At 48.9% G+C, this 11,248-nt stretch overlaps 3 protein-coding genes across 3 annotated transcripts; 1 reads left to right on the forward strand and 2 right to left on the reverse strand.

Moving 5' to 3' along the window:
* LOC8061028 (U-box domain-containing protein 27) lies at window positions 2,357-4,196 on the forward strand. Its single transcript, XM_002452184.2, has one exon. It carries the CDS (start codon window positions 2,602-2,604, stop codon window positions 3,961-3,963), a length of 1,362 nt encoding a protein of 453 aa, XP_002452229.1. The 5' UTR covers window positions 2,357-2,601; the 3' UTR covers window positions 3,964-4,196.
* On the reverse strand, window positions 6,924-7,787 carry LOC110434813. Its single transcript, XM_021459540.1, has 4 exons — window positions 7,695-7,787; window positions 7,344-7,597; window positions 7,183-7,258; window positions 6,924-7,079 (listed from the first exon to the last, which is right to left on the reverse strand). Exons 1-4 carry the CDS (start codon window positions 7,740-7,742, stop codon window positions 6,924-6,926), a joined length of 534 nt encoding a protein of 177 aa, XP_021315215.1. The 5' UTR covers window positions 7,743-7,787.
* LOC110434351 (protein FAR1-RELATED SEQUENCE 5-like) lies at window positions 7,878-9,290 on the reverse strand. Its single transcript, XM_021458227.1, has 3 exons — window positions 8,806-9,290; window positions 8,244-8,701; window positions 7,878-8,174 (listed from the first exon to the last, which is right to left on the reverse strand). Exons 1-3 carry the CDS (start codon window positions 8,837-8,839, stop codon window positions 7,878-7,880), a joined length of 789 nt encoding a protein of 262 aa, XP_021313902.1. The 5' UTR covers window positions 8,840-9,290.

The following is an 11,248-nucleotide window of genomic DNA, read 5'->3' on the forward strand; positions in this document are numbered from 1 at the left end:
TCAGGCGCGATCCTTTTTTTTTCCCCATGAAGGCATGAACTATCTACTCGCCGGTGGCCCCGATGAAAACGGCGGCGAGAGGAAAAAAAATATCACGGCGCAGGCAGAGCGCATGCAGCCGCATCGCTCGCGCTCCGGCCCAAAGGGCACGACGCTCCTCGACGTCGACGCGCGCCTCTCGTCGGCCTAGAACCTTCGTTTCTCGTCGACCGCATCGAGTACTAGAACCGTGGTAGCAAGGGCAAGGCAAGCACGCGTCGTCGCCTAGCCTAGCTGTAAATTTTTTGTTTCCTAGCGCGGCGCCGCCACACACGTCGGCCGGCCGGGCCAGTCGCGCGCGGTCGCCGCTGTCGACCCGATGGATCGTAGCTCGTCGCGCGCCTTCCGGCGCCGTAGCAGGTGCACCTGTGGCGTGGCCGAGTCCTACTCCTACGGAGGTCAGACCGTTCGCCGGTCAGAGGCTCGCTCAGAGCACGCAGGCAAACGGTACAGTAGTAAACGGCCGGTGCTGCTGCGCTGCGCGTGTGGGCGATGGCGAAGCCACCAGGCAGGCAACGAGAACAGCCGCCGCGGCAGCCAGCGCGTGGGCGGTGGGCTGGCGGTTGCCCACGCGCGGTCGTCACGGCGAAGGACGGCCGCCGTGGCCGCCGCGCGCGTGCATGTGCCGCGCTATTGCCGCCCTATTGGCATGTGCCGAGCTGCCGACTGCATGCCTCGCGACCGAGCTTGACTCGGCGAACACCGTCACGCCGAGGCCACGGCAGAGAGAAATGTCTCGCGCTCCTTGGCCCTGCGTGTGTGCTGCTGCGACGACTGGGTGAGTTTGAGTTGGCAGCTGGACGACTTGGCTGGAGAATATGCAGGCCCGAGTATTTACGAGGTTATTACTCGAATCGGAACTCTGCTCTGGTTTGCTTCCAATCCCTTTGTTGTCACCGTTCCAACTTCCAACAAGGGAGACATCAACGAGGACAACTTGCCACACACTCACACCGAACGGTTGTGTATAGCTTCGCGGTGGCGCCATGGTGTCCCTCCCAAAAACAAAACTAATGCTTGCCTATTTTGACTAGACGACGTCAGAGCGCTGAAGCGCAGGATAATGTAGTACAGCATCAAATAAAAATCGTTGACCGGGATACAGAAACACAACACAGCTTGCTTTGATCTACTAGAGATACGGTGGATGCTAGAACATGAACCCAAAAAAAAAAAAAGAGCACCTCGCCAACGGCAAAGCCAATTGGCAGCAAAAACAACTGGAGAAGACGACCAAAAAGCAGAGAGAGAGGAGCGACAACGACCCGCGCCCGGTCCATACGTCATCTCCAATTCGCCTACTTTGACCCTCGCTGCCCTTTCCACGCCAGCTTTCCGCATTCCCACGCCCACGCCCCCGGCCCCGTTTCTCTTCTTCTTCCTCCTGCTTTGCTGTTTTTCTTTCTCCTCCTCCTTAACTATTGCATCGCGCACCCTCAAGGACCGGATATTTGCACATCGCATGGTGTTTATGTGGCTTCAGTTTACGTTACAGCAGATTTTGGATCTTTCTCTCCTGTGGTGGGCTCCTGTCCGGTCCTTGTCATTCCAGCAATGTCACGTATTGGATGTACTTCTGCATTGGCATTGGTCTCACATGAAGTGACTATTCAAACTTGCTATGCGACTTTCTCTATATTTGTGGCACGTTTTAGTTTTTATCAAACCTGACGGGTAAACAGAGGGTTGGTGTAAATTCAACTGTGCTCCATATCGCATGCCTTGCAGGTACACTGACGTGTTTTCTTGTGCCGGTTTTCTCGTAATGAACCATTCTAGCAAAGGTGCAAACATGATACATCATACTTGATTAATGTGACAGTCTTAAAATGATGTTTTATACAATGTATCGCTGGTTGCAGGGCAAAGGCAAGTGGGGGTAGGTAGGGGCCCATGCCCCCTATGAACATGATTTTTCCACTGTTTTCTTAAATTTAAATAAAATTTAAAAATTCAACACCGTTGACCCCCTTTAGTATTAAAAAATCAACTTCCTAGTTCCGTCCCTAGTTGTTCGTATATACACTTACAACTCACCGATCACCCAGCTCGTATATTAGGTAGTTCACGGGTGACACTAATTTTTATTTCATAAATTTTTGAATTTTTATGCATAAGTAAGTTGAGTATAAACATACAACCTACTCACTTTTTTCTTCCACTTAGTCTAAAGCTCGTCTACAGCTTTTTACTAACTTGGTCAAAGTAATCTCTAGCTTAATTTCTAAGTCCGGTGCCTTTCAAATCACCAAAAATTGAAATGAGCATGTTAGAGGAGCAAAGAGAAAGTAGTAGCAACACCCAGCGGGGCCCTTTCCGGAATAGAGCAGCAATACAGGGTGTGGAACCAAAAGAGCACCACTGCCTATAATACCAGTGGCCCCTTTCCCCTGTTTTCCTCAACGCTTTCCCTTTCTTCTCCACTCCTCGCCTCCCTCCACACTTCTCTCTGCTCCCGGCGGCATCCGCGTTGCCCACTGCATTGCAGACAGACGGACAGGACCACAACAGCTGCTGCCCACAGCACCGAAGCCAGGAATCCACGACTTCTTGGATCCATCCATGGGGAGGCGCGAGATGAACGGGCGGCTATCGGCCGAGTACCAGGGCCTGGAGGTGAAGGTGCCCAACCTCTTCCGGTGCCCCATCTCGCTGGACGTCATGCGCTCCCCCGTGAGCCTCTGCACGGGCGTCACCTACGAGCGCGCCTCCATCCAGCGCTGGCTCGACTCCGGCAACACCACGTGCCCGGCCACCATGCTCCCGCTCCCTTCCACCGACCTTGTCCCCAACCTCACCCTGCGCCGCCTCATCGCGCTCTGGGCGTCCACGGCCGCGCCCTCCTCTCCCTCCTCTTCCTCCTCCTCACCGCCCGCCGCGTCCGCCGTCGGGCCCACGCCGGCCGCCGCGGCGGCCGAGCTCCTCCGCCGGGTCGCTGACCCCGGCGCCGACCCCTGCCCCCCGCTACGGAAGCTCGCGGCTTTCCTCTCCGACGACGACGTGGACGAGTTCGACAAGAACGCGCTGGCTCGGGCCAGCGGCGCCGCGGAGACCGTGGCGACCGTGCTGCTGCGGAGGTCGGCGGCGGACATGGAGGCCGCGGAGGCCGCCGTGCGCGTGCTGGCGGCGGTCGCGGCGTCCGACTGCATCGAGGAGGAGAGCAAGAGGCGCGTGGCCGCGGCGCTCGCCGCCGACGCGCCGTCCGCGGCCGCGTCCCTCGCGCGCGTGCTGCGGGGCGGGGCCTCGCTGGAGGCGCGCGTGGACGCGGCGAGGCTGGTGGAGTCGATGCTCCGCAATGCGGCGTCGGCACGGGCGGCGGTGGCGGAGTCCGAGGACCTGGTCGGCGAGCTGATCCGCCTCGTGGGCCCCGCGGACGACGAGAAGGAGAAGAAGGAGAATAAGAACGGCGGCGGCGTGGCCCTGGACAGGCAGGCCGTGGCGGCGGGGCTGTCGTGCCTGGCGGCCATCGCGGCGACACGGCGCAACGCCCGCGCCGACATGGTCCGTCTGGGCGCCGTGCCGGCGGCCGTGCGCGTGCTGGAGGCCGACGCCGGGTCCCCGAGCCAGGCGCTCCGCGTGCTGGAGGCGGCGGTGGGGTGCGCCGAGGGCCGCGCCGCGGTGTGCGAGTCGGCGGGGACCGCGGTGCCCGCGGTGGTGTCCAAGATGATGAAGGGCGGGATGGGCGGCGCCGAGGCGGCCGTGTCGGTGCTGTGGGCGGTGTGCCACCGGTACCGGGACCGGCGCGCCGTGGAGGCCGCGGCGGGGTGCGAGGGCGGGCTCACCAAGCTGCTGCTGCTGATGCAGAGCGGGTGCTCGGCGTCGGCGAGGCAGATGGCGTCGGAGCTGCTCAAGATCTTCAGGGTGAACGGCAAGAGCTGCGTCGCGGGGTACGACTCCAAGACCAGCCACATCATGCCCTTCTGATTTTCTCACCAGGATGCCGTCGGAGTCGGACGGATGGAACAGGGGAACCAACTCACATTTGTCTTTTCCAATTCCCATTTCTTGATTTTGATTTTATTTGATTCGGTGAAAGTACATACATACAGCAGGGAGAGAAAAAAAAAGAATCGGAGCAACACAAACTTGTACATGGGTAGAGAATTTTGGTAGAAAGAAATTTATGGATGAGACAAATTCAGCTTGTCGATCGGTCATATCACTTGGTCTCAAATTTCAATCGTGAACCACGTTGCAAGCCGTGTAGTTGTAGTAGTATGCAATTGGCCAAACGCTGCGGATCACTTTCTGATGTTGGATCAGCATCGGTCCGTCCGTCCGGCAAACCAAACATGCAATTTGCATGCCTCGTATCGTATGCGCTAGTAAGGTCAAAGACGTCAAAACCTCGCTCGCATGAGTCCCGATTGCTTGACATCCAAATGTGTAGCCTGCCCACGCTAGCCTGCTCGGTATATACAGGAAACGACCAAGAAGTTGATGAACCTAGGCCTTGTTTAGTTCGTTGCCGAAATTTTTTCGAGACATTGTAGCACTTTCGTTTGTTTGTGGTAATTATTGTCCAATCATGGACTAACTAGGTTCAAAAGATTCGTCTCGTAAATTTTGACCAAACTGTGCAATTAGTTTTAAATTTTGTTTATATTTAATACTCCATGCATGCGTCTAAAGATTCGATGTGACGGGAAATCTTGAAAAGTTTTTGGATTTTGGGTGAAAGTAAACAAGGCCCTAACTAGGTTCCGGTCGAGGAGCAGAGCTCCGGTCGCAGGAGACCATTAGGTTTCCGTCTAACCGCCTAGTCACTATCCGGCACGCATGCACCCCTAACCAAAGCTGCTCACACCATGCCTTGCACGCCCAAATCGAGGAAGGAGGTGGGGGCAGCGGGTGGGCATTGGGTGATGGGCCGAGCGGCACGGTGGTGTTCTCGCTGCTGGCCACTGGCAGCGGCGGGTATTAGGGTTAGGATTGGCGGTGGCAGAGCTTTGAGACTCCCCTGACCATAGATTGATGGACGGGCGGCTGGGGGCTACGGTTGCGACACCCGCGGCGGTGGCGGGTTGACCGGAGGTGAGAGAGGTGGCTGTGACGTCGCTGAGCAGGCGGCAAAGGACATTCGGATGGGGTGGGGTTGGTGGTGGGGGCGAGCGCCAACAAAGTTAGGGGAGGAAGAGCTTGTCCGGGGGAGGTGGGTGGCAAACGGAGAGATCGACAATGGTCGAGGGTGGGAGGGGCGGGGGAGGGGAGGGGCTGGCCGGGGAAGATGAACATGGACCACGCGTGCGTGAGCAGAGACAGGGAGGGCACGTGTGCCCTACTATCTATATATGGCTAACCGAGCCGCACGACACGCCAATGGCACTGGCTCGGCACGCCCATGCACGACACTATGCGGCATGATAGCTTAGTTGTGTCGTGCTTGATAGCGCCGCCATGCCCAATCCTCAGCCCAGGCATGGCCCTATGGAGACGCAGTCATGTCGTGCCGTGCCGATGGGCATGCCGATCCGCCCTACCACCTGTGCTAGCTCGAAGCCGCCACGCTGTCATCATCGCATGGGGCCGAAGCTGCGCATCACCATGTCTTGTCGTCATCACACGAGGTAGGCGCCGCGCACACCGTCGTCATCATGCCACCACCACTGCCCTGCAAGGTCGCGCGCTCCGTCGAGTGCACGCGCCTGAGCAAGGCAGCCGGCTTCCACCACACGCGTTGCATAGGGCCGGCCACCCCGTCACCTCCGTTGCACGCTCCCTCATTTGGCCGCGCGCGCTAGCAGGAATGGGTGAGCTATCGCCACTTCCGTGTGATGTGCAGCGGGGTGCGAGAGGAGAAGATGCGGAAAAAAAGAGAGATACTAAAAGAGGACTTAGGGTTTGGCTTTTGTACGTGGCTGGGAGCATTCAACGGCTCTTATTTATCCTAGAACATGCAACGATTGAGATATATCGGGCCATAATCATGCCGGCTCAAAAATCGTGTCAAGTCTGGACCGACACTGCGGCTGATATGGCTGTCCAGGCACGGCACTACGACCGGGCCATGTCAAGCACGAGCACGATAAGAGCTAGACCAGACCATGCTTCTTAGTGTCATGCCTAGGCCGGCCTATAGTACCTATGCCCGAATGAACATCTCCGCTACGGCTAGCGGACGCATGTCTTATCTTCTACCGTTGGCCGTGCTTTAAGATTCGCGCTGTTCTTTTACTACCATCCTTTCCCATTCCTGTCACCATGCGTGCCCATTCCCATCTGGTGTGCTTCAATCCCACCTGGTGTCGCGACGCAGGTTCGAAACCCAAGGACGCGTTTTTTGTTCTGCGGCTTGTTCGGTCGTTTTCTTTTCTTTTCATCCCTTTTTTTTCTGTTTACTACCATTCATTTTTTTACTATCATTCATCTCCCTTTCATCACATCTATTTTCCAAAGTTAATTACTTATATGTTAATTCTTTACACTTCTTTTATTTTACTTTTAGTTTTTTTTTTTAAAATCAGTTATTTTTCTGAATGTTTTCTTTGTTTTATATTTCGTTTAATTATTTTAATTATTTTCCCGAATGTTTTCTTTCTTTCACATGTCCTTTAACTTTTTTAATTATTTTCATTATAACATAATTTTTTCCTATATTTTCCTTCAACTAGAGTCCTACATTTTTCATCTATATTATTTGGTCCCAGTTCATATCCATTTAGCTGCTAGCTACAGTCAAACACACACACAGTTAGTTGTCCCATGTACACTTGCAGATACGCTTCATAAACAAAAAGCAACTAGCTATGTCATCATAAGAAGGTACAAATCTGTTCGTTTACGAGAAGTTACAAATCCCATAACAAGTTGCTTTGCCTAGCAAAATATACCATACTGCTCAAAAGATACAATTCCTCATGCTCAAAATATACAATTCCTCATCCTTAGGCATCTGAGAGCAGGTATTCTCCCTCAATCATTTCTACAGCAGGCCTCCTTTTGCTATGGCTTTCCATAATCCACGTAGGAGGATCACCCTCATTTCCATTCATAGTTAGCATTTGGTACAGGATGTTCAACTTCTGCAGCCTACTAGCACCCTGGAGAACAAATTAATGTTAAATTACATGTGTTTTTTACATTATGTTGCCAGTATGCAGATTACAAAAAAGCACAAATCAGCTATTAGTTTTAAAAACTCGCCTTAGTCAGAACCCTTGTGATGAACTCCCCATCGAAATACCTAGCATAGAACATAACATATATCCCAGTGTTGTAACTGCAACACAGAAAAGGTGGCTACCTTGTTATGTTGGAAAATTATTTTGCATCTATTTTAGTAGTTAATATAACTTTTTATATACCTCTCACAGCTTGCTCCTACCATGCTGACAAATTCTGTTTTCCAATTGTCTTCTAAATCTATTCTTTCTCCAAAGAACATTTTGCTGCACTCACACATTGCACTATGCATCAATGTTAGAGACCTCCTGTGCTTTTCAGCCAGTACATTTCTCTCAAGGTTCATATTTAGTGGATCCAACACAACAATCATTTGCCTTTCGAAATCCCACACATACAGACACCAATACCAACCAACCATCAATGGTGCTAATATCTGTCATAGAATTGTGGACAACATGTCATATTCTGTCCCTGAAATGATTTTTTTTGCTGATTTCATCTACAAGTCATGCATAAAAGCCTGCACTTACCAGTCTGCATTCATCCACATTGTAGTGAACTTTGCATCCTTCAAACATCTCAGCTAGCTCCGCGAACTGTTCTTGGTTGTTTATCTCCAAACCGTTAATCTGTCGAAAAGAAACATAAAGCCTTGTTTATCCTAGTCCATAATATTTCTTAGAATGGCTGAAAGTTTAGAAGTTTGTCAGCTATCACTGCGAACTCCACAGGCATGAAATGCCTCCATCTTTTCTCTCTCCAGCGTGCATACATTTGATCATCCATTTAAGACCACCATCGATAGCTTCAACCTTGAAGTGCACACGTGCCCACTGAGCTCTGATTGCTGCATTACTATGGGAAACAGTGTACATGTCCCCCTGATTGCCACCGATCACATAATTGGATGCTTTGTCTACCTCAGCACGGAAAAGCTCGAATGCAGCCTTTGTGTATATTGTCAATGCATGACGTTCAATTGGCCAAAGACGACTGTGGACCATTTTCAACTGCACAGATAACAATGTTTACACAATCTCAACTGACATAAATAAGTAATTTTCTGCTAGTATTAGTACCTGTTTGGTCTTGTCTTCTGCTGCATCCTCTTCTCTGTCACGTTCACATAAAAGTTTGTTGTATTGCGATACAAACTGATTCATTGATGAATTTCTTGGAACAAATCGCTTCAGCATGAAATTCGCACTCTCACTTCTCTGTGTACTGCTCATTCTAGCACAAAATTTGTCCCTAGACCAAGGCTTTGCCCACTTCTTCTTGCTGCTGTAAATCCTCTTCATGAAACCATTCTCCTCCAGATGATATTTTTTCACTATATCAGCCCAAGCTACTTCAAACTCGTCCTCAGTTAGCATACCATTAACCACCAGCCAGAACTCATCCCTAAACTTCTTGTTCTTAGTATACAATGGACCTAAGCACTCCCTAATCTTCTTCATCACATGCCATTTGCACCACAAATGATATGTGGCTCGCATCACCAGACGTATAGCCTTAGTCATAGCCTTGCATTGATCTGATGATAGATTATATTTAGTCTTTGCAAAAAACATTACAACAAATTTGTAGAAATAAGACAGCATATTAAGGAAATAATGTCTGAGAAATACTGAAAAATACCTGTCAGAATTGTAATAGGTGCTTTTCCTCCCATTAACTTTAGGAATTCTTTGAAAACCCATTTGAAACTCTTTGCTGTCTCTCACCTCATCAGCACACCACCAAATATAGTGGTCTGGAAATGGTTGTTCACCCCAACAAAAAGACCAAACGGCATCTTGTATATGTTTGTGCAATAAGTTGTGTCAAAAGTGACTACATCACCAAAACACGCATATTGGTCACGCGACTTCCCGCTACACCACAATAGTGTTCTTATCCTACTCCTCTTATCAAGCTCCACACTAAACTGGAAATCAGGATCTTTCTCATGCATGTCTCTAAAAATCTCCATTGTTTTCCTTATGTCATCATCCATCTGATCTCTTGTTATCTGATTGCAAATAGTACGCAATGACCTCTTTGTCCAAGGGACATCACCCATGTTACCAAACATACTACCCATTATACAGTGAACTTTTGTTAGACATACATTGCTCTGCCTTAGGTATTTGATCATTTCTTTCATGAAAGGTTCAATCTGCCTGTGCGAATTCCACTCCCTTTTCTCACCAGCAGTTCTAGACAATGGGTGGTTGTGGTTCGCTTCATGCAGACTTATATACCAACCATAATCCTCAGTCCGCAACAACCTTATCTTTGCTGGACACCCACATCTCTTAGTTCCAGTAGTGGTACGCGAGTCAGAGCCCTGTGTTAAGAACCAATTAATCATCATGTTTTGGTTTTGAATAGTACAAAAATACCATTCCACAAGACAAGGTACCTATACACATACCGATTTTGCGCACACTATTTCCTGCATGCTTTTGTATGCTTCCTCACCATCTATTTTTTCCTTTGTCTCACTCTTGCTGCCTGGACGGCTGCCGTCAAATTTCACACCAAACCCCACCTCCCAAGAATACATGTTATAATATTCTCTCGCCTCCTGCCTTGAATCAAAAACCATTCCAACAATAGGCTCGAATATGTACTCGTCCTGTTTCTTGGCTGAAGCAGACCTCATAGCCCTTTCTATAGCTCCCATCACTCTTGGTTTCCTGCAGTTTGGTCTTGTGTCGTTCTTCGGTGCACGTTTCCTTCACAATGAACTAAATTAAAATATGATAATAAACACAATATGGTATTCCAGATTTCTGTCTTTAATCATACCTTTTCTTGTATGGACCTATATCTTGCGTTGGGGGAGTGTAGATCTCCTGACACAAATCTACTTCAATAGTGATTTCTTCTTCACATTCGCTTTCTTCCGAATCACTTTCTTCTGACAAAACTTCCTCACTGCCATCCCCTTCAGCAGTTATGCAACCACAGTCTCCAAGATGCACACCTACAACTGTTTTATTGTTTGTCCCCTCTTCAACCCTGTCAGAATACTCTGAACCATCTTCAGCGCCACCATCCTCAGCGCCTCCATCTTCTTCAACACTATCATAACCAAGTCCCCAACCATCTTCACGTTTGTCCTCTTCAGCGCCACCATCTTCCCTTTTGTCCTCTTCAGTCTCATCTTCACCACTTAATGGACTGAAGTCACTGCAATCCCCACCACCCCACTCCTGCTCACCAATATATCCTTCATCCAATTCCATCACTGATTCTCCAGCTCTGATTCCATTAAGTGTGGCACTCCTCATCAGCTCTGATTCCTCAAAATGTAATGAACCTGATGTCGCACTCCTCATCAGCTCCTGGAACGATCCACCCGTAGATGCACTTCTCATCAGGTCCTGGAATGATCCAAACATTCCAGGACCTCCACCAAAAGCTCCAAACATTGAGCCTAAATTTAAAATAAGATAAAAGTTATATAAACCAGAACAGTACTTGCATCTGAATTGATTTAAAAGTTCAATATCGAGCTATCTGAATTGATTTAAAAGTTCAATATTGTCCAAGCAGCAATAATGCCAAAATACTAGTTCTTTGAATAGACTATAAGATAAAACTTATATAAACCAGAACAATTCAAATATTGAGCTATCTGAATTGATTTAAAAGTTCAATATTGTCCAAGCTGCAATAATGCCAAAATAGTAGTTCTTTGAATAGACTATAAGATAAAACTTATATAAACCAGAACAATTCAAACCTTATTAACAGCAGGAAATCAATATAAGAAAACTAAGTGCAAAGTGTACTACGACTATATTAACAGCACTTTGACAATGTAATGTACTATATTAAGTGTAAATGAAGTGCAAAATAATCAGACAACCAATTGTTCTGGTTTTTGAAGTAATCAGCTACAGTACTTGCATCAGTACTTATATAAACCAGAGTACTTTTTTTGAAGTAATAGCAAAAGAACTAAGTGCAAAATCAAAATCATGTACTACATGCAACAAATAAATATAAAAAAAAGTAAATAAGTAATCGGACAACCAATCAAACAAATTAGACAACCAAATCAATATAAACAAGCGTACTATATAAAAAA

This window comes from Sorghum bicolor, chromosome 4 (genome assembly GCF_000003195.3).
Source record: "Sorghum bicolor cultivar BTx623 chromosome 4, Sorghum_bicolor_NCBIv3, whole genome shotgun sequence".
Lineage (NCBI taxonomy): Eukaryota > Viridiplantae > Streptophyta > Magnoliopsida > Poales > Poaceae > Sorghum > Sorghum bicolor.

Bases quoted from the DNA above. Each gene is read 5' to 3' on its own strand.
- LOC8061028 (XM_002452184.2), top strand. From the start codon at position 2,602: ATGGGGAGGCGCGAGATGAACGGGCGGCTATCGGCCGAGTACCAGGGC.
- LOC110434813 (XM_021459540.1), bottom strand. From the start codon at position 7,742: ATGTTTGAAGGATGCAAAGTTCACTACAATGTGGATGAATGCAGACTG. The intron at 7,598-7,694 runs GTAAGTGCAGGC...ATTCTATGACAG, and splicing joins ATGTGGATGAATGCAGACTG to ATATTAGCACCATTGATGGT. The intron at 7,080-7,182 runs GCGAGTTTTTAA...TTTGTTCTCCAG, and splicing joins TCACAAGGGTTCTGACTAAG to GGTGCTAGTAGGCTGCAGAA.
- LOC110434351 (XM_021458227.1), bottom strand. From the start codon at position 8,839: ATGGGAGGAAAAGCACCTATTACAATTCTGACAG. The intron at 8,702-8,805 runs GTATTTTTCAGT...ATCTATCATCAG, and splicing joins ACCTATTACAATTCTGACAG to ATCAATGCAAGGCTATGACT. The intron at 8,175-8,243 runs GTACTAATACTA...TTATCTGTGCAG, and splicing joins CAGAAGACAAGACCAAACAG to TTGAAAATGGTCCACAGTCG.